At 41.3% G+C, this 22,670-nt stretch overlaps 2 protein-coding genes across 2 annotated transcripts in view; one reads left to right on the top strand and one right to left on the bottom strand.

The window, feature by feature from the left end:
• The window catches only part of snap91a (synaptosome associated protein 91a), a gene marked incomplete in the record, with an annotated part of 45,327 nt that extends 31,715 nt beyond the window's left edge, over positions 1 to 13,612 (top strand). The window contains 16 exon segments of the mRNA XM_035672427.1: positions 37 to 51; positions 310 to 525; positions 1,810 to 1,887; positions 3,223 to 3,471; positions 4,755 to 4,838; positions 5,131 to 5,199; positions 5,540 to 5,647; positions 7,052 to 7,123; positions 8,535 to 8,762; positions 10,625 to 10,825; positions 10,925 to 10,943; positions 11,441 to 11,531; positions 11,819 to 11,914; positions 12,110 to 12,244; positions 12,428 to 12,516; positions 12,841 to 13,612. Coding sequence (XP_035528320.1) covers positions 37 to 51; positions 310 to 525; positions 1,810 to 1,887; positions 3,223 to 3,471; positions 4,755 to 4,838; positions 5,131 to 5,199; positions 5,540 to 5,647; positions 7,052 to 7,123; positions 8,535 to 8,762; positions 10,625 to 10,825; positions 10,925 to 10,943; positions 11,441 to 11,531; positions 11,819 to 11,914; positions 12,110 to 12,244; positions 12,428 to 12,508 — 1,742 coding nt within the window.
• Positions 13,613 to 15,347: 1,735 nt separating this feature from the next.
• On the bottom strand, positions 15,348 to 20,972 carry prss35 (serine protease 35). The gene is made up of 2 exons (XM_035672426.1): positions 20,764 to 20,972; positions 15,348 to 17,839 (listed from the first exon to the last, which is right to left on the bottom strand). The coding sequence occupies exon 2, from the start codon at positions 17,818 to 17,820 to the stop codon at positions 16,546 to 16,548; it is 1,275 nt and encodes a 424-aa protein (XP_035528319.1). The 5' UTR covers positions 17,821 to 17,839; positions 20,764 to 20,972; the 3' UTR covers positions 15,348 to 16,545.
• Positions 20,973 to 22,670: the final 1,698 nt, after the last annotated feature.

Raw genomic sequence — 22,670 nt, 5'->3', positions numbered from 1 at the left:
TCTCTCTCACCTGTCTCTCTCTCTCTGTCTGTGCAGATCTCTTGGCTGAGGGTGAGTATTGTATTGACAGCACTCTGCTAGACTTTATTTTTCAATACCCAACTTTTGGCTTTCTACCTGTTCTTTTTTCTTTGTGTCAAGCTATTTTCACCGTAAGCTCCTAAAACCTTCCTGCTAAGCCTGTCTATTTTAATTTTTCTGTCTCTTTGACACTGCCTTCTTCCTCCCATTTCTTTTTTTCTCTTATTTCTCTCTTTCGGGGGTTGTGACTGGGTCGTGGCATTTGGATTACGGGGTTTATCCGCATAGCAACTCCGGCTGTCTCCGATGAAGCCTCTGAAGCTCTCCTGGCGGAGGGAGAGTCCGCTGATGCTGATGCTGATGCTGCAGCCACTGCTGCCCCTGCAGCTTCCGCACCCACAACCGCCGTTGCCGCCGCTCCCACTGCCACTGCACCGGCTCCCGCCTCTCTGCCTATCTCAGCTCCCGCCACCACCACAGCCACAGACCTCGATCTTTTCGGAGGTCAGTCTGGTCCAAGGATAGGATGTAGACCAGGATACACAGCATTACAGGAAACCCCCTTAGTGTTTACTTTCCTTTAGTATAAAGTTGGTATATAGAGGATTGGGATTTGATTATCACTTACTAAACTGCTAATATATTCATAAGGAGTGCTACATTATAAAACCACAAAAGGTCTATAGGCTTTCGTCTAATCAGATTACAAATTTATGTGCATTCAAAGTGTATAAATGTACATTATGACAAGAAGATAACACCTTAGCCCCAGTTTGTGCCTCTCGTGTATTACCATCACATTCTAGTCACAGAGATGCATTTTTCAAATAAGGACTCACCCGGCAGTCTTTGAAAATTGTTTGACAACACTTACTGCTTTCAAAGGCATTCAAAGATTGCCGGGTATATATTTTTCAGAAAGTCAGATGCTGTGACTAAACTCTGATGGTTTTCTATCCTAACCTTTTTCTAATGTTTTAACATCCTGTTACAACCATGTACACTAACTTTCTGACATAATGTCAAACTGTCACACACTGTTTTGCATTGAGCATAGAGCAAAACATTTACCATTTGTGGCACATCCCTAAAATATGAGCCAGTATGGTGGATGAAGGGGATTACTTACTTTTCTCTGGGTTTATTCAAAGCTGCACAAAAACACTAATGATGTTTTCACATTAATGTGTTGTAAACATTTAGTGTTTTGTCATTATTGTGTGCGCCTCAATAAACCCACTGCAATGTAATTAATCTGTTATTATGACTTGTATTTTGGGGATTGGCTGCTTTTTGATTTTTTTGTTCATCACCCTTAATGATTTTCTCCCTAATGGCCTACTAACGGTTTCATAAATGTGTCAAGGTGGGGAGCAGCTGGATTTAATTTAATTTAGTAAGAGCTGAAAAGAGCCAAATGAGTTTCTTTGTCAAAGAGAGAACTTGCCTCGTCCATCCCTGACATTTTCCCTCTTGTCACAGAGTACAAGTAACTTGTGACAACTTGTTTCATTTCACAAACCTGCACAGGTAGTGCACTCACTGAATGCAGCATTATGCAGCCCTTCAAAACGGATGGTACAATCAGATCATTCACTGCGGGAGCCGGGCTGCATATTTCTTGTATTCTCTGCTTTTTCCTGATGCTGACCTCTCATTTTTGTTTCCTGTCCATTCCATCTGTTTACTCATCTTTTGTTCGTAACATCCATGTGTCTGTCGGTGTGTTGGCCCCGGTGTTATGTTTTTGCGTTTGCGTTCCGGCTGTTTTCGTCTGCAATACCCTAGATGCGTTTGCACCTTCCCCAGGAGATGGTCCTGCCGCCGTGGCCGCGGGCCCTGCTGCTGATGCGTTTGGTGGATCTGGTGGGTGACAAAACAGCTTTTTGGGCAAGTGTGTGAGTGTATGGATGTGTGTGCAGATGTGAAAGCTGTTGTTGCTTTTATTATATTAAAGCTGCTTCTGCTTCCATAGGAGACAGTAGAACAAACACGTGCCCCCAGGGCCTACTGTCTCACCCCAAATCCTGCTCTAATGCCCCAGTCATGGACCCTCCCCTCCCTCATCTCGACTACTCTTTTCCTCCTAATATTCACCCAGTGAATACTACAGTAAAAAGCACAGCTATGAACCATACTGTAGTACTAGAATGAATACCACTTGTTGTTAATACCCTGACCCTGATACTACCTGATTATGATGATTATCATAATCATTGTCAAACCTTTTTTCTTTTTCAGTTTTTAGTAACTCTCTCTTTGGCCGAAAATATATAGGAAGACAATGACTGGAACAAAGCCAGTGCAATTCTATCTCGCAAATTAGCTATTTTAAATAAACTATAAACTTTAAGATACATTTAGTTTGTGTATAGCATACTAACCACAGCAGTAACACAGTGCAGTTTGGCATTTACTTTATTCTGCGCTTGAAAACGAAAAGAAAGTAATTGGATCTGTCCGCTATTTTCTGTCACGGGTGAACTTCAACCAATCAGATCAATAAACTGTAGTCAAACTCTCACTGAAGCTGTTGGGAGAAGAGCGGGAGAAGAGCTGGAAAAGAGCCGTTCTTTTCTCTTCCTTCAATGAAAAAATACTCTTATATGCTAGCAGCATCTATGCTAATCTCTTTAACAGTCGATATCGTTGTTTTTGAGCAAATAGTCACACACGTTGTCAGAAACCAGGTGTTAAACCACACCGTAGCTCACACCGTAGCTGCCAGTAGTTCCTCGTAGGATGCTGATTGGTCAAGTACCACTGTGGTTCAGACACAGACACATAGCTTGAAGCCTGGCAGGACGGATTCTCGTGTGATCTCGTGATCTAGCAAGTCCAACTGCCTCGCAAGGTTAAGGCACACATGGATAAAAGACCAATTTGGAAAGTTAACCTAATATTGTTCTACACTCCCAACTGTAGTCAGTTGTTATTCAGTAAAGAATTCTTCCCCACTGTCTGTTGTAACCTGTGGATGCAGTCAATGAGTGACCGTGTGCTTGGTTTACTTTCTTTGTACCTACTCCTGATTTGGAGCTTCAGAGGTGTCTTGCCTCTTAAATATGCTTTTTACAGTGTTTGTTTCTTTAACAAACCCTCAATCCCCCCTTCCCCTTCCCCATCCAACCCCTTCCCTTCTTCTCTAATCATAACCCTCCCTAACCCTTTAACACCACCTCCCTACTGCTTTTCCTGAAGACCCCTTCGCTACGACGGAGGGGAGTGCGGACATTGCTCCAGAGCTGGACCTGTTCGCTATGAGGCCCACCGACACGGTGTCCACCACCATCACCCCTCCCACCTCTAGTGAGGCGCCGACCATCGTCGTCCCAATCGCTGCCCCCGCTGCCCCCACCCCTTCTTCCACCACCACCACTACCACCACAACCACCACCGACACCACCACCACAGAGTCTGCAGCCGCTCCGACTCTAGATATCTTTGGTGGTAAAGTCCTCTCGCTCTCATTATGCCTCTCACTGCATTGCCCTGCATTATGACGATGATGATGATATAGGATTTGATCATGATGATGCTGCTCTTGCTAGTGATGGTGATGACAGTAGTGACAATGATAATAACCTGCCCAGTCCCTACATTTCAGATTTGTTTTTCTATTTTCCATGGTGCCTTTCCTTCAGATACAGATCATTTAATCCAGTTAATCAAGCATCTTGACCTCCTCTGCACAATTGAAATATAAAAAAATCAATAAAGTCAATTGTGTATGCTTTTTTTTAAATTTTATTGATTATTATCTATTGTTTGGGGACCAGAATCTTAATGTTAATGTGGTGAATAACAGAGGTGGCTCAACTTGTTTTGATTGTTAACCTAATACTAACAAACAGACTGTCAACATTTAGAGGGAAGAAAACTGTTTTCTTCTCCTGCTTGTGACCAATGTTTTATTCCGACAGCTGAGAATGCCTTATTATAGCGTATGCACTTAAGTTAAAAGGGAATATTGCTCAATGTCAGAAATCGTATATGCTATGGGTTTCCCCTGAGTGCTCTAGTTTGGTCCCTCAGTCCTGACGTTAGGTGAATAGGTGACTCCTAGGTGCCCATATAAAGCTGCCCAATGTGAGCTGGGATGGGATCCAGCCCCCTTTGATCTTGCACAGAACAAGTGAGCATAATGAGTGAGCATATGCTATTCCTATGATCTGGAAAAAAGCAATGTGTAATTATTAGATTATATATTATTAGCTGTTTCTTATGCATAATTACGCATAGCTGCCATGAAATTTCTATGGACATTCGTGGTCCCAGAGGATGAATCCCACAGACTTTAGTGGTCTACTAATTTTTCCTCTGGCACCACCAGCAGGTCAAAGTTTATTTATTTATATTGTGAAATATCTTGACATCTATTGGATTGATTGGCGGAATATTGCGTACAGATAATCATATTTTCTTCCAAACATTTCGTCTTGCACCATGATTGGTTGACATCTTTGGTTAACCATGTCTACAATCATTTCTGGATTTATATTAAAAATGTTTTGATAATATGCAAGTCTTCATGCTGAAATTTGGCAATATACCCTTTTAACTTTTGCACTGTTTCATTTTGCATTGCACTGAACAGATACACAGCAGCTTACCTGTTTGATAATCAAAATGTCTGCTCTCTCTGCTTTTCCTCATCTCTCTTCTTAACTCATCATTGTATGCACTGGACTTGGAATCTGAATGTACATATGATTGTGTGTCCTTGTTCTTAGATATGTTTGATTCTATGCCTGAGCAAAGCCCTACCACAGAATCCAAAGCTGCTACCACTCCTAGCGTAGACCTTTTTGGTGCAGGTACAGGAGTTGATATCCATTTCTCTATGTGTGGAACCTCTTCATCTCTTCTGGTTTCCATACCTCCACTCCTCTGTCAACTGTTTTTTTTTCCCAACACGTCTTGGTTTGTCCCCCATAGTGGTATGAGAACTGTGCATGTAACCCACTCGTCAAGTCTTGAATTATCCTTGTGGCTGCTTTCTATCTAGACTGTCTTTCTACCTGCCACGCTAATACTTTTTTTTGCTTCCCGACCTCCACGGTTTTCTTCTTTCTCGTATTCTGCCTCTCGCTTGCATTGGTAAATTAGACCTTCCTGCTGTTTCACGCGGGCCCTCACCTTTGCCCGAGCCGGTTCCGGCTGGAGACATCGTGACCGGTGAGTTAAGCTGCTTCATCCTTACTGCATCACTGTTTTCCCTTCCTTTTTTCGTGAAGAGTGCAACCAGCCTCATGAAGGTTTTTGCATGGTGCTGGTGTCTGTATGCATATGCACACCAGTCCTGTACATCTAAATGGTGCACGCTTCAAGGATGTGGATACACAGTTAAGATGCAGGGGTGCCTGCTTTCTGCTCCTGCTTCTTTTCTGCATGTCTGCTAGCCTTTTAGAACAGGGTATGAGCAATGCATTCTCCCTGTGGAAATTAAGCTTTCACTGATGAATGTAGTCATTTACATTTGAGAGTAATTTAATCTCTTCCTTCTTTCTCTGTTCAGATTCATTTACATCTCCAGCTCCTGTTGCTGCTCCTGCTGCGGCTCCCGTCCCAGAGGTCTCCTCTCCACCCAAAGCAGCAGAGCCGGCACCTGTCATTGACCTGCTGGGTACTGTACCTCAGAACACACATACACATCTCTTTACAACAACATATGCTACATGAAAATTGTTCAATTTTAACTTTAGTAGTACATTTTATAATTTTACTTTTCTTTCTTCTGGGTTTTTTTAATCATTAGTTGTTACAGTAGGTTCATGAGTGAGTGTTTGTAGCAAAGAGGTTGATATTGTGTAGATGTGATGATAGACTGTAGGTGTTAGTGCAAAACGAATTTTAGCGTTTTTTGGATTAGACTGCAGACAGATCATAGATATAGAACAGGCAGTAGCTGGCAGTAGCCACCAGTGATATTCCCAAAGTAATTATTACATCGTCTGCTTGTGTGTGTCTCTGTCTCAAAGGGAAGTTTTATTTTAAAGTCAATTTTCTGTAGTGCTGAAATTTTAACCTACTGGAGTAAAAACAGGAGGTGTTCACCTTACTTGAGGATTTCAGCATGACGTGGCTAAAGGTATGTTAAAATATCCATCTGTTGGTCCAGCCTAGAGTGGATTGCCATAAAAAACATCGGAGACATTCATGATTCCCAGGAGATGAATCCTTGAATCAGGCTGACATCTTGCTCTTGAATCACAGTGAAATTTGCTACAGATATTCAGTCCCATAGACAGAGGAATGATAGTAATGAATACAAGTATTGTCGATATTCCATTTAATTTCAGCAATATCGTTGGACGGAATACAAGGATAGATTGATTTCTTCATTAAAAATGTATGAGAGGTGGTGTTGCATTATGATCCCTATGCAAGATTTTTCAATGTGATTTTCTTGCTAAACCAGTTTATACATGCAATACATTTATAATTTAACTAATAAAACCACAGTATTACAGGTAGTTTTGTGAGAAAGACAATCATTGCAACATAGTAAATCACATCTCCACAGCACCATGTGACATTATTTCAGATGTTTGAAAAACTGATAATATTCCCATCAGTCTCAGCTGGCCTTGCTGCTAAAATGCTAAACCTCACAGCCTCACAGAGCTGCTAGCATAGCTGTAGACGCTTTGTCTCGTTGCTGTGTATCACTCCTCCACTTCCACTTCCAAGAGAAATATAGCAACAGGTGGAAATGAAATGGTCTCAGATTCTTGCAGTTATGTTATGAAAATAGAACTGAGCATACAATGTATGTATTGAGGTAAATATTCTTCCCAAAAAGGAATGACAGAAAAGGTTCCATCATGGCTGAAAATCTTTCTCTATCCACTGTAACATTTCTTTTTCCTTAATGTCATTGACGTGACTTTTTCTTTTTTTTTTTTTTGCTTTACGAAGATAATCTTGTCTCCTACTCCCCATTGTTTCCCCGTGTGTGGTCCAGGGCTGACCTCTCACCCCTTTCTGCCCTCCATGCTGCATTGTGGATAACTGGACGGCCCTGCAGACTCCTTCGGCAGTCCTGTGGAGGAGACGCAGAGCGCTGCTCCTGGAGGGCCCGGAGACGACCTGTTGGGAGGTGAGACTCCTCTCCTCCTTTTTTGATTTTGCTGAAGTGATTTTTATATAAATGATGGTTCAAGTCAAAAGACCAGCAAATTTTGATAAGATGTCGGCTGTATAGCAAAGAGGTTTTTGCTGATTAAGAAATTATGCAGTAATGATGGAGATGCATTTATCAAATTAATAATGACACAGACTTGGCAGGACTGGTTAAATTATATTACACAGCAGCAGTTCCAAATTAGTTTTGGACTCATTTGAAAATGTCCTCCTAGTGATGTCATTGCCAATTTCTTGCCCATCTCATTTCTGTCACTGTTTTATGGCCACTAGTTCATGCATAAGAACACAGTTGTCTGTGTTATGACTTTTTTGTTGACCTTTGTACACTAACGAATAGAAAATTCTCAACACACCCAACATACAGCATGCATGCAGACAGATTCTGCTTGCATGGTAGCAGTTGTGAATATACTTTCAGTATGCTAAATCTGAATGCAGAACCTCATGTGCACCCAACCCTTTAGTCATAATGACTCATCCATGCAAGCACTCTATGAAGCTTCAGTATCACCTTGCAGTTTTACATTACATTGAAAACCTGGATGTACTGTACAGTAAGCTTTTGTGTGTAAGGTATACATCAGCACACCTAGACACGTTATGTATTTGTATTGGGCTGTCAGTGTACTTGTGACTGTAAAAAACAATGCATGTTTTTTTCACATTCACTGCTGTATCTTTAGGGATCTGGGATGGAAGTAGTAGTACTAAAGTATCTGTAAAAGGAATGGAAAATGGAAAAGAAAAATTGCCCCAGTTCCTGATTTTTATATGTGATATTATCAGATTATTAAGACTGATGCATCAGTGCATAAGCAGTATTTTATTGTTGCAGCTGGTGGAGGTGGAGTTAGTTTTAAATACTTTATATAAGGTCACAAGATAAATCCGTCAAGAGAGGCCTATTGTGGTAGTTCTACTACAAAAATTTAAATTTATTCTTTCTTTAATCTTTACTTTTTGGGATAGATTGGATAGATTGGATAACTTGGATAACGTAAAAATCACTCTTTGGTCGAACTGCTGACAACTCAAAAACATCTGAAACAAAGGTCCTTTTATATAAGGGGTCATAAGCCTTTATAGTCTAGTATTGTTCTCATAGATTTTACATCCATTTTCTTGTCTTGATATACTTTACTGTGACATGTCTCACTCAGATACTGTAATACATACCATATATTTCACACATTATTTTAAATAACATCTAGGGATGTAACTGGTTGAGTAATGTGCTAAATGATATTCTAATTCTCAGCACTGTACTGTGCAATCCAGTGTGCTTTTGTAATGGAGTTAGGGTGATTCTGACGACAGTACCACATATGATGTCACAGTTACAGTCCTGTCTGTAATCCCCGCAGGCCTGATGTCCCCCACGCTGGCTCCCACTGCCGTCCCAGCTCTGGCTCCAGCCTTCGCTCCTGCCCCGGTGCAGAACGACCTCCTGGAGTCGGGCTTTGATGCTCTGGGCTCCCTTACCTCTCCAACACCACCTGTACCTGCTGCAGTGGCAGTAGTACCAATAGTACCAGCTGTACCAGAACCAGCAACCACCACACCGGCGCCCTCTGGTGGCTTTGATGCTTCAAGTAAGTGGCTCATAATATCTTGTAAAAGATGTATTTTCCATTTTTGTTTCACTTCAGTACTCTGTTCCATTGTCATGCCTTGTGAAATGTGAAATATTAGAGAATTTCAAAAGCTATTTTAAAGGTCTCCTGCTTGATGTCCTTTAATGTGCTCTGACTCATTAAAACTGAGCTACCTTAACCATGACCTAGTTTTCTCTGCTGGGAGTTTGACTACTGCATGAATGACACACTGACATGTGCTGCTGTCACTGTCCTTATTGCTGCTGACTGCTTAACTCCTCAGCACTGCTGCCTCTCTTGCAATGATTCTTCTTTTTCTCTCGATCTGTTCTCTTGTACTTCTCACACTCTCATAAATGCTGTGCTTTTTCCACCTTCTGCTCAACCCCCCCGCAATCTTTCTTTTCTTTTTGTTTTTTTTGCTACACTTTCTCTTCTGCTCCATTTTTTTTTCCTCTTCACCCCTATCCACACTCCTTCCACTCTGCTGGCTCATTGCTTGCTTCTTCTAATCTGTAATTGGTGAGTTCAACCTCGCTGTGCATTGCAGTTTGGACACGTCTCCCTTTCTGCGTTTTTGCATGTTGCAATAGGACCCCTGATTGTCTCCTGCATGAGACAAGCCTTACTGTATTGTTGTTTATGTTTGTACAATGCATTTTTATTTGCCTTTGGTCTTTCAAAGCAGTGTCTCTTAAAGTAATCATATGCCATCGAGGCCCGAGTCTGCAGATCTTCATTCCAATTCTACAGCGCTACAGCAACATATTTCAGTGATATATTTTCCTAAGTGGCCCATTAAACATGATCACATTGTAGTGAAAACCATTAATCCTTGGTTAGAGGTCAGAAACATAAAATATTGACTTGTTTCTGACCTTTTTATAGAGCATGATTAGGCCTTGTGAAGCCTCTAAAACAATGAAAATGAATCATTTGTTCATTATCTCTTAGTGCTGCGGTTCCCAACCAAACCTACTTATACCACAGCGGTTACTTATGCAGTTCATAGATGGTATTTAGAAAGATTGTACAGAAGCCCAATGAATCTGAAACATAGAAATTAGGACTCTAACACCTAGAACACAAAATTATTGGATAAATTGTTGAAATAGCTAAAAGTAAGGGCTAAAAAGTTGCACCTATTCCAACTGATACATTTCTGATCTATTTAAACACACATTTATTGGATGAAAGGTTATCTAAAAGAAGTTGGAAATGTTCTTCTGCCAATCACAGTGGTAGTAGTACAAATACAAACTTGACAAACTGACCTTAACACACCTAAACTCTATTAAAACACTATTGTTTTAATTAATAGGGTTAAGTAATATCCAGTGTCCAACACATTTGGAACATGGTAGGTGATGATGAAGGGTCACTTCATCAACAGTACAGGTACGGCAGTAAGTTCATCTGGGCTATGGTGGTACATCAGACAAAAAAGGTTGGGGTCCACTGCCTTAGTGAATACACCCTAAGCCAACATTCAACAACACAGTGCTTGTGTGTAGTGGTTAGTTGGAATGAAAACCTGTAAACTCTTTGGCCCTGATGACACCTGGTTCAGAACCAGGGCTTTATTCCAAAATCAACTAGTCTTCCTGAGATGTCAATAAGTAAACTTTCTGAGCAGCTAGCCAAGCCAGTGCAGTCCCTGAATGCTCAAATACATTTATGGTACAGTCCTACATTGTGCATGCGATGCACAGCTGACTACTGATGTTGTCACAGCTGGATTGTCCCCTTCACCGTACCATCTGGTCTCACATCTGCCATCTGCCTGTGTTGTAGCTAGATTAGGAATTTGCTGGTTAGTAATCCGTGTTGTTTCTCTGATGTCCCACCCTCTCCCCAAGTGTTGGGGATTGGATTAGGCGACTTGCTGATGCCCGCCGTAACTCCCCAGAGCACCGGCGGCAGCACTGCTGGAAGCACAGCAGGAAGCATGGGGACTCCTGTCGCAGCGGGAGGCATTGCAACCGCTCCTCCCGCCACCCCACCTCCCGGCAAAACCATCGGAGGAGACCTGGACTCCTCACTGGCCAACCTGATTGGAGGTAGACTGCAGATTTTCTTATCTGGAGCTCAGTCATTTCTGGTTATAATAAATACTTGAATGGAAGTTTAACTCATTCTTCTGTCTTTCTCATACTCAGACCTTGGAGTAAAGAAAAAGTAAGTGCGTGTTTACAAATGTGAATTCTACAAATGCACAATGCTGCATGTGTAGGCTTAAACATGTATGCAGAGTCTTTGCAAACAAAATAAAGATTTTAAAGTCTTTAGATTATTTAATTTTATGATATAAAGAGCCACAACACTCTCAAGGCTGATAAAGGTCTCTAGTAGGGATGTAACAATACACTCAACTCAAGATTTGATATAATTCATTTTTTACAAAAAATCTACATCTATCTACTAAATTTATTTTCTCTTATTTCTTTTTATTTCTGAGGAATGTTTATAAACTGCAGAAAAGGCCTGTTTTCTTTTGGGAAGTGAAACTGAATTGGATAAATGAGTGTAGGAAACCTGTGTCCTTTTGTGTGTGGTCACTGCATGTCCCATCTGTTTACCTACAACTGACTTTCTGCAGTCACCGATCCGAATATTAGCAGTAAAATGTGACAAACCGCACAGTAGCCTGAGGTGTATCCTGTGATCTCCTTTAGGGACCCACAGAGTGAGAAGAAGCTGACAGGAGGCGCCAACTGGATGCCACAGGTAGCTCCCACAAGCTGGGGTACACCAGGAGCCCCCATGGTAAGAACAGCATGAGTAGCACACCATGATATCACGCTTCATCTAAAAAGCAGTTTTTCGCTGAGCTTAGAGCTGTACCTACTGCCACAGACTCATACATTTTCCTTTCTCTAAACATCACAAACAACAAAGCTAAAAAAAGCTAAATTTGTTATTGTTCATTCATTTTTGAAACTGTGGTGCAATCATGTGAATGTTGCAGTTCCCACAAGCTGTGGCTTTGTGGCAGAGATTTTAAGCACATACAGGTTTTGCTAATGTACCCTCTTCTTCCTGTCTCTCTCTAGGCTGGTGCGGCCCCTGGAGCTCCTGGGGCACCAGGAGCCGCTCCACCTGGTGCAGCCATGGTGCCACCAATGAGTGCACAGCCTGGCTTTGGCATGGTGAGTTCTATTTTATTCACTGTGAATTCTCTATAGTTTTACTGTGAGCCTCCATCAGCTTTTGAATCTGCAACTCATAACTGTATGTATGTAGATTACAAATACATAATGTCCAGCTCATCTCAAAGGTAAATGATGATTAATCTGCAGAGCTTTCTGAAATCCCAATCTGTTGTGTTGTCCCTGTCTTGCCAGCCTCCTGCAGGAGGACCTGGAGCTCCCATGATGCAACCCATGATGGGGCAGCCTATGATGGGACAGCCCATGATGAGACCTCCCTTCACTGGGGTGGCTGGAGCTGCACCCGGAGCCGCTGCACTAGGAGCACCGGTAACAAAGCACACATAGTAAAGCCCTCAGTGACCAATAAGGCCATTTGTCTACACACACAAGTTATACTTTTATACATCAGTACATCATTTTATGTCAAGAACATTCATTATATCGTCACAAAATGCTTTCCCCACCACTTCGTATCAGGTCAATACAGTTGTGTTTTTCCTATTTCCTCAGCTTTCTCCAGGACTTGCAAGCCAGAGCACCAAGAAGCCCAAGGACCCTCTGGCAGAACTCGACCTCAAGGACTTCTTATAACGCTCTAGGTGGGAGCTCATACAAATAGTATGTGTGAAGTGTTTTTTAGTGCTAAAAGACAAACTGTGAATAAGTATGACATCCCTACTTCTGAATGTTCTGTTTAAATGAAATCTTTGTTGGGTTGCTGTTCCAACTTTCTTTCTTTACACGTTTCAGTGGCATATTGAAAATGAATAGTCTCAAAATTATTTAGATTTCACTGGATCATTAGCTACTCATCACTGCCATTTTGACTGTGCGTGGAGTGCTTGAACCTCTTTTTTTAATCAAAAACAACAAAAAACTACACAACTTTTATGTTGAAATGTTCTCTGCTTCCTGTCTTCCAGCTGCTTTCTTCTCTGGAGCAGGGCCCTCTCACCTTTAACCTGGTGTCTGTCAACATCTCAGGATGCCAGCGATGTTCAGCTACTCAACCTTCTAAGAGCCTCTTTTCTCCACCCCGCCCATCAACACCCCACCCTTCTCCTGTGTGATGTCGTAGCACAAACTGTGAAAGTGAACCATAGCGGATTATATATATATGAGAAAAAAAAAAACAAGTGTGCTTATGTAGATGTACTAATCTTTTGTCTAAACAAAATCACTCAAAACCCTGACAAAAAAAGTCCACAAAAGTAAGTGAGAGAAAGTGAAGGCGTACGTGTTTAGATTTCTTTCTTGTGTTGAGTTGAATGATGGATGTGCTTTGGTGTCCTAAGCTCCACCCACTGCCCCATATGTGTCCCCGCCTCCTTGTGAAGGGGGAGGAGCTCTTCTTTGTCCCTCTCTGATTGGATGGGAGTGGTTAACGAAGCCCCGGTAGATTTTCGGAGAAACATGTTGTGTGTTGTTTACAGGGGTCCTCTTTGATGTACATAGACTTCTCTGGTGAGGATTACGTCTCTATTCTGTATGTCTGTTGAAGAGAAATATAAATGTGAATCTGACATGAAATTGTAAGAAGTCGTGTGATTATCCTTCTATTTCCCGTCATCTTTTGAAAGTATTTGGAAACAAATATGAATACTGCTATATGATTAATATACTGTATATTAAGAAACAACTTCTATGGGCTTCTGAATCATACCAGACCAGGAAGTGATTCTTTTTGTTTGTTTCTTTTTTTACTCGTGGCTCATTTTTCTATGTTTCTTTTGTCTTTTTGTCCATGTTATTTTTATGTTCTGTTTCTTTTATGAATAATCCTCCAGACTGCTGTCCACATTTCCTGGCATTGCTATTAAAGAACATATCTTACTTCCAGATAAAATGTTTTAGTTATTCTCCTCAGAGGTTAACTCAAACTGTCCCTCAATATAACTTTACAAGTGTCTACCTGCAGTCTTGGCACTACCCATGTGGATATGTCTGTTGCCTGTGCTTTAATTATAACTATGACCTGGTCAGTATGGTTATTTTTGTACTCAGAGTAAGTTATTCCATTGCCATACCAAACTCTATGTTCAGACAGATCAAATCGAAACAAAATTAAGTCATGTTAATTTGTGGTTTCAAATAGAGAGAAGAAAGGACTTTGCTCTATTTTAGCTGTGACTTAAAAATGCCATTGCAAAAGTCAGAACCAATCAGGAACATATTAAAGGAACCCTGTCAAGTGTTTTTTTTTTTTTTTCAAAAAACAAAAAGAAATCTGTTTACATTCATTGTTTCTCCCAAAATAAAGCTTTGTGTGTATCCTTGAGGCCCAAAAAATGTGTGGAATCCATTTACTTTATCTTAAAAAACACTTGAAAAGAGGAAAAAACTTTTGCACCTGTTTACAAACAAAACATGGGCCTGCTCATCAAAAAATAGTTTCATTCTGCTACTAGCAGTAAAAAACTCCACAGGGTATCTTTAAGTTCCATGTTACCTGTTGCATCCAGTGCTGTTGGACAAAATGACAGTGTGTATGCCTGCACTGCTGCTTTGACAATGTTACAGTAAATTACCTAAAAGTGAAAACACTTAAATTCAAAACAATAAATTCACATTTGATTGTTGTCCAAACATAATTTTTGATCAAATTGTTCATTTGATTATTGCTGACCTTTGGCACATTGTCAATTGAACAGTACATATTGTAAGTGGCCACATGGGAGTCATGTGTACAGCATGGAAATCCACAGGAGGCCACTGTCCGTCTAGCCATGATCTTGTTTCCCAAAAGCATCTTAACATAAAGCTCCTCTGACCCTGCAGACTTACAATGGAATCAATATGTTGATTTGCTTTCGAAGAGCTTTATGTAACAGAGGTCCTAGTCCTGTGCTGTAAACCAGACTGATGTGAAGCTTACTCTGTATGTTGTCATTTCAGTGGACTGAATAAGCAATTGTTTGTGAGAACCTGATGTGATTCAGAGAAAATAATGGGAGATTATTAACATTTTTCATGACAGAATTATTAAAATGGTATTTTTGTTTAGTTGTAAATTTATTTTATTTTTCGATGACCCTCCCCAGTGCATGTAAGCCCTTTGAGGTGCAATAAATTCAATGACGGATTGAACTGCCCTTTCTTTTTTCTTTTCTTTCATATCACAAATATTATTGAAATGTATGTTTGAAGGAGTATATCATGAATTTATGTCCCACCAAATCAACAGTAAGTAACAGACTGTGCACCAAGGCCAGATTATCAAACTTGGTAAAGTGGGCAAACATCCTGGGCCCCAGACCCTCAAAGGCCCCAAAAGCGCCAGATGCATCGCATGTCATTCCTTGTTGAGTTAGTTAGTTAAACAATTAATTAAATAGTACAGTAACTGTTATTGGTAGTGGTCTCGTAACAATTGTTATCCACAAACCAGTGAATCGTAGATCGGGATCATTGTCACAAACACACACACACAAGTAGTAATCTTGGTTTAATGGTTGGTAGTCTTCAATCGGCATCATTAATTTTACGTATTTGGTATTCAAAAGGAACATAAACAACAATAAAAGTAAAAAATATCACATCCCAGATTAAAATTTATTATATAACAATATTGCTTTTGTCGCATTTTAACCGCTCAAGTAAATTGTTAAATGGTTCAGTCCCATCTTAACTCAACCCAAATATGTAGCCTCACATTAAAGACATAGTTACAGTACTAGGCTATCAAAATATATTCTGAGCCCCCCCTCCTCCCCAAAAAGTTTACAATTCCATAAATTAGCACCACGTCTTCTGGATAAGCACCGATATAATTATGTGCACAACAATGAAACCACATTTCACTGCGTTGCAAGAACAGAGAAAAGATGGTGAGACTCACAAATCAGAAAAATCTTCTATCCAGGATCCATAAGGACCCTTTCTCTATTCAGACAGAAAAATAGTCTTTTTTTAAAAAGGTAGTTGTAAAAAAAAAACAAAGTTCTAGATATACACAATGGAAAACACCAGCTTGTTCAATTAAAATGTTTATAAAAACAGTTATCTCAATATCTCTATATAGTTCATTTGTGAAACAAGTTACATTAATTTCTCCTGGGTCTTTTGTCAAAGCCAATGCTCGCACTCTTTTTTACAGTGGTGGAGAACAATGCAAGTCTCTCCATACAAAGCCTGATTGGAATATAAGGCCAATGTACCAGGACTTTGCTCCCAAACATCTGAATAAACACATTTTCCAACATTAAATCTAAAAAGGTCAAATCTTTGAAAAAAATAAAATAAAAAAGCAAAACTCAGATCAGAATGATCTGTAAATAAAAACAATACATATTTTTTCTCAGTTGTTTTTTTTTAGCAAATAAATTAGAAAAGCTGACGAGCCACAGTTCTCTGGATGCGCTGACGAGTTCCTGTTGTCAACACTGAGTCTGTATGGCTGTTTGTGGGTTGAGTGTGTGTGGGTGTGTGCGTGTGTGTGTGTGTGTGGAGATCAGTGTAGCAGGAGTCACTGGGAGGCACAGGAGGTAACAGGGAGGCAGAAGGACTAGAGGCAGTAGTTGGGCCCCTGGTTGGGAATGACAGAAGGGTGAGGATAGTAGATAGGGTGTCCCTTGAATAGAGGTGGGAATGGGAGAGGGGTGGTGGTTAATGGGGGATCCTGTGTTGTCTTAGGCTACCTGGCACTCACTCGAGTCCCCGTGGACCCAGTAGCAGATCTGGGCATATTTGAGAGGTGTTATCCTCACCGCCACGTTGTAATCCTGCTGCGTCCCATCCCCGTTTACATCCACCCACTGGTGACCTGAGAAAACCCCAATGATCTTCCTCTTCCACTTCTTCTTGCCTGGCTCTTTGAGGCGAATGTAGACCCCAGAGCCGCTGGAACCAGGTTTGGCATCGCAGTATTGGTACAACAAATCATTGGACTCCTCAGAGACGGAGCAGAACCGGTACACCAGGTTGCCAGGCCGGTCATCATCAAAGCCAGAGAAGTGGATCCTTCCGGCAGGGAGCTTCTTGAGTGAGGGGATAACACCCAGATCCATGTGCTTGACTTTTGGGGCTTTCTTCAGCTCCAGAACAGCGTAGTCATAATCCGCAGCCAGTCCGTCAGACACACCTTTGAACCAGCCCTTAGGCACCTGGGTCTGCTTGACCCTGGTCCACCTAAACGAAGGTTTCTCTGATTCCACACTTCGCCGACTCCGGCTCTTTCTACCTTTCCCTTTTCCTTTACGGTCCCCTTTCCCACCATTCTCTTCTTTTTCCTGCACTTCCTCTTTATCTTTGTCTCCCTTTCTCCTTTTGCCCTTTCCTCTCCCTCCTCTCCCTTTGCCTCCTTTCCCTCGTCTGGACTTTTCTTTCAGAATACCAACACGCAGCTTCTGCGCCCCATCTAGATAATCCTTCCCGTCATGGATACAGTGGGCAGCGGTCAGGACATGTTTAGGTGACACGAGAACCCCAGAGCATCCTGTGGAGATCTTCACAGAGGTGGAGAAGGGATATTTGGTGGAAAACTGCTTATCAGAGATGGTAAAGCGAGTATCTGTGCCATACACCTCTCGCTTGTGGCGGGAGCTAGACGAGATGTTTCTGGACCAGGCAGTCACCTCGTTGAGACCCTGCACAGAGACTGAAGTGTATGTGCGTGTACCATTCTCATAAACCGTCTCGTAGGACAGGAACTGCTCCAGGTCATCCAGAGAACTGGCGGGGAGGCGACGCTGACACTCAATCCCACAGGTCCCACTCAGCTCCGGCTGAGGACGGGCTGAGAAGTTTGGGCTGCTGAGAGGCACAGTACGCCTTTTTCTTACCAGAGGCACCTTCCATTGCGGCCAGGTATACTCATCGTCGACTGCGTTCTCCTCAGCAGCAACAGCCACCACCACAGCCAGCACCGTCACCGGGAGCAGGACACACAGCGGTATGGGGCCCATTGTTAAGTTGGGCCTGGCTCTGAAATGTAAAGAGATAGACTCATTGAAACTTTGTGATAGATGTGAAATGATTCAAAGATCTATAGTTCAACTATGGGATGGATTGCCATGAAATGTCATAGCATTCATGGCCCTTTCCAATATGTTGTCCAATACTTTAGTATATGACCCAACACCTGCAAAACTAATACCATTCTCATCATCAGCAGCTGTACTTTGTGTACATTATACCTCCTAACATCAACATGTCAGCCTTGTGAGCATGTTAGCTGATGTGCTATGCCAAAGTACAATCTCACAGAGCTGCTAGCATGGCTTCCATGTTTATTTAAGCTAAACAATCACATCACCAGTTAAACAGATTAGCATGTGACTGCCTCACCTTTCATAATTAGTCATACTGCGTCTGACTGTCTTTAGTCTAAATAAGTCCAGCCTGTTGCTTGTGTAAAGTTTCTTTCTGTTTCTGTAAAAGATAATGTTATTAGCTCCACAGCCACCTATTTGCAACAGTTTTCACATTGTGTTTACAAAAAGCTACTGGTTTGGTTTGTGACACTGATGATTTTGTGGTACTTGCTTAAGTAGCTACTAATCACGTCTGCTCAGTAAGGCAGAGGACATACAGCACTGCACTGCAGACAAATGATTGTGTTTGGAATCCTTAATCAGCTTTAGGAACATCCAACATGTGGGAAAACTCAGATTCCTCTAAACTGAGAAGGTTTTATATACAATGTTGACGCCTCTAGGTCTGCAAAAAAAGGAAAAAAGGTCCACTTATGGCCACAGGGAGGCAGTGTGGCCCAGAATATTAGAGACATTCAATGTACCCAGAGCTCTTGTCTATCACACAGGCAGCTCAGCAGTCTGTGGCAGCACAACACACTCAGGACAGTCCAGTTTTTTAAAGAACCTCCTCTTGAGATCTTAAAACATTTCTCTGGAGCTGATACATTAGCTGTGTGGTTAAGATGAGATTTATGTCCTCTGAGTCTTACTGAAGGCTGTGGCCAGCGAGGGGGGGAGGATGAACCCTGATCCTCTGAATGGGCTGAGACAGTGGCTTGGAGGTTTGCCACAATGGTTAACCTTCTCCTTCAGTAATGACCATATCTGGTTTCCTTAGCTCCACTCCAGTCCTTGTCCATGCATACAAATGACATCAAACAGAGAGTCCACGCAGGCTGCAGACAGCCTGCTGGTTCATGCTTCTACTGTATGAGTGTGATGCTGCCAATAATCCTGATAACCCTATAAAGAAAATTACAATTTGGGTATGTTTTAATAGATTCAACAGACCATCACTTAACTACAGAGGGGTGCTGCATTTTTTCAGCAGGGCTGTGGTGATGAAGTCACACAGGCCATTCCAAACACAAAGTCATCATCGAGTAGCGCTGCAGCAGGAGCGCAAATCCAACAGTTAATTTCAAACAGAAGTCCAGAGTGAAAAATCACAGTGATTGCATTCATTCTGGCTGTGTGAGGGGTTTAAATGGTGTTCACAGACATGCAGACATCTGGGTTATCCAGCTGGGGGACAAACCTTTAGGGGGACAGCCAAGATTAACCAAGGGGTCCACAGACACACATTCCCTTTCAATTAGATGTTAGTGCAGTGTGAAAATGAGACCATGCCTGCTTTGGCAAAGCTCCCAGGAGACTTGCATCACCTGTGGACCATGTCAATGCTTCACCATCCATCGCAGAGATTCTGCCCAAATCCCCTCTTTTAACTGAAACTACAAATTCCATTAAGTGCATTGTCATCCAACTGCAAAGGAGACTGTTTGGCTTAAATTTACCACACAGTGTCCAATAAAACATACCAAGTGGCCAACATCTAACCAGCCCCGAAACAGACGGTAATAAAATACAAGCCCACAAGAGCTGTAAAACAGTCTCAATAAATGAGAATACAGAAATGACCCTTAGTTTCTGTTCAACTTCACACTCCCACCGCCAGACCCAGACATAACACACATCCAGAAGAGAGCCTGCAATTATTCAGCATAGAGTGGAAACTGATATGCTGCCATGATGGCTCTTGGTCGTAGAAGGGGCTCATTTGAACTTTTTTCCACTGCAGTCAGCTGAACAAGAAGCTGTGCCCTCTCCATCCTTCAGTGGAGGGAGTCACAGGAACTGCAAGAAGCACCCAGGAGACACAGTGACCAAAGGATGGCGCTATGGCGCAAGTGTCCATCTCCAGCTCAGTAAGCACTGGTCACCATCTATTGTAGTTCAACAAGTTTATTAAAGGCGGTTATTTGATTTATTCTGACCTATTTTCACAGCTTACATCTCAAGCACAGAGTGTCTGTGTTACATTAGAGCAACCACGGAGACAGACACTGGCAGTGGGTTGCAATGAGACATTGTCACATTTGGATCAAATCTTCAAAAAAGTCTAAAAAAGCTAAGCCATGTCTTTTCTCATTCTAAAACAACAAATACAAAACATATTATTATTAGAACTGCAATGCAAATAAATACCACATTAAACTAGATATCAGATTAAAGGTGAAAAACATCTGTAATCCCACACATCTGCACATCGCGACTGTATGTGGAAATAAGATGGACAATGTGTCTATTAATTGTAAAGCAACCAATGCAAACTGTCTTTAAAATAGTTCTGATTCATTCAATAACGTCGCTAATAAAATAATAATGAAGATAATAAGAGGCATTTTTAAAAATGTTTCTGAAATATATATAAATAAAGAATATTGTGCATAACTGAGGCTACAAAATCCGATTAAATCCATCGATAAAAAGAAAAGAGGCAACGATCCAAACGGAAAGAAATCTATAAAAAAAAGAAAACATAAAGATACGAAATAAACTATTAAAAATAAGGCAACAAAAGACCATATTTCCCCCCAGGGTTGCATCAAGAGATCCTTATAACTGCCCAAAATGACAAAGGCTTCCTACCTGCTTGCATCCGATTGATGGATATGCCAAATCCGCAATGTATTGTTTGTTTTCCCGAGAAATATACAAATATGATCCCACTAGAAAACAAACGGGTGTTAGTGCATCCCAAACGTCCTGGTATCAGCCGGCTCCCTTCTCCTCATTGCTTCTTCAAAGAGGCTGAGAGAAAGTCGCAGCCGGGACGCTCCGCTCAGGCTGCACTTGATGCTGAGGAGGGAGGGAGGAAGGAGGGAGGAGGGGAGGGAGGGGGAAGGAAAAAAAATCTGAAAAGGATTTTTTTTTTTTTTCACTTGTGACAAAAGCTGTTCACATATGGGTGGGACCAGACCAAAAGACCCAACTAAAGGCTGAACTGGGTGAAGTCAGTTGTGTATTGAGTCGGGAGGTGTGCTGGTGCCAGGCAGCAGGAGGATAGCCTCAGTCAGTGGGACTCTGAGTGGGCTGTGAAGGAATTAGTTCCACTGCTCTCTACAATAGTTTTTGAGGCCCTTCCATTCTGAGCCAGTGTGAGCCTCAACATCTGCAGTGCCTTTATTCTGCAGGACCAGTGAAGTGGAAACACCAGGGATGTAGCTGTAGCTTGTGTCTGTAGATTTTACGGTGAAAAACTGTCAAACAGTGACAGTAAGACTCTAAATAGGCTAAATACAGTTTCTCTAACAGTAAAACACCTTCATTTATGTGACACTTTAAAGGGATTTTTATGGAATAAAGTAGGCTAGTTGTTTTATATTGCAGAGTGTAAATTGCTAAGAAAACCACCGTCTGTCTCATTGCTTTTAACACAGTATTTATATGGTATTTTCATGCGGCCAGACAGTTTCTTTTTATGGTAAAAAAGTGTATTTATAGGGTAAAATATGGAATAAATTGTCAACTTTAACCATAAAATCAACAGTACTAATATCCTTTTACCATAACAATAGAAACGTTTTACCGTTTTTACTACAGTAAAGTTCTGGCAACGACAGCCGTAACCATAAAAATAGATTTATTTCCCAGTGTAATGTAGAGCAAATCTGTTTTGCCTGACCTAAATGTGACGTCCTTTCACAAGATTCATTTCAAAATATATTTTAATGTTTCTGTTTACATGGTGATTGTGATGCTTAACATTCACAAAATGTATGCTATCCTTTTTACCCATTTACACTAAACAGACTTCAGGGGGTTGGGATCCCCAACCCTAGGGGCCAGGGCCCAATGTGTCAAGATACATCTGACACTGTAAATGTGGGTGATCATGAGAAATTTTAGTGTCAAAGTTTCATACAGTGGTGGAAGATGTATTTTCATCCATCAACCTTTACTTGAAAGTACTGATGCCACATTATAAAAAAACATGTAGAACTCATTTTAAATTTTACTTAAAAGTTGTATTCATTAAGAAATGATCCAAGCTGATGCAGCAGAACCAGAATTATCTTTTTTATCTGACACATTTTTCTGTATTGAGAAAACCTGGTGCCTACATTACCCACAATACAACTCATCCGCCACCATTTGGTGTGCCATGCAAGTAGCGGCTAATGTAGCTGCCTTGTTTGACTAGCCTTAAGCTAGAGAGATGAGTGGCTAACTCCACACCAACAGGTTTATTTCATTCTCAAACTTGTAGTCTTCAGCTCCAACTGATACTGACTCAAGTGACATCACTTGAGGACATTTATCAGACTTCACACAGCTCCCTCTGGAGGAACAAAAGGTTTTATACAACCTTTTCCACATGCAGTAATGCTCCGTGGAATAAGTGGAGCTCCCCTTTTTAATATTGATCAATCAGTAATATCAAATGAATATACTGGAAGTACTGGAAATTAAAGTAGGCATTATGCAGAATGACCCCTTTCAGAGTGTCATATTACTGAAAACTATTTTACTGAAATATTATGACTTTACATGTC

Source organism: Morone saxatilis, unplaced genomic scaffold (genome assembly GCF_004916995.1).
Source record: "Morone saxatilis isolate NCDOM2014 unplaced genomic scaffold, NCSU_SB_2.0 Contig24, whole genome shotgun sequence".
Taxonomy (NCBI): Eukaryota; Metazoa; Chordata; class Actinopteri; family Moronidae; genus Morone; species Morone saxatilis.
This window is presented reverse-complemented; position numbering and strand designations above follow the sequence as displayed.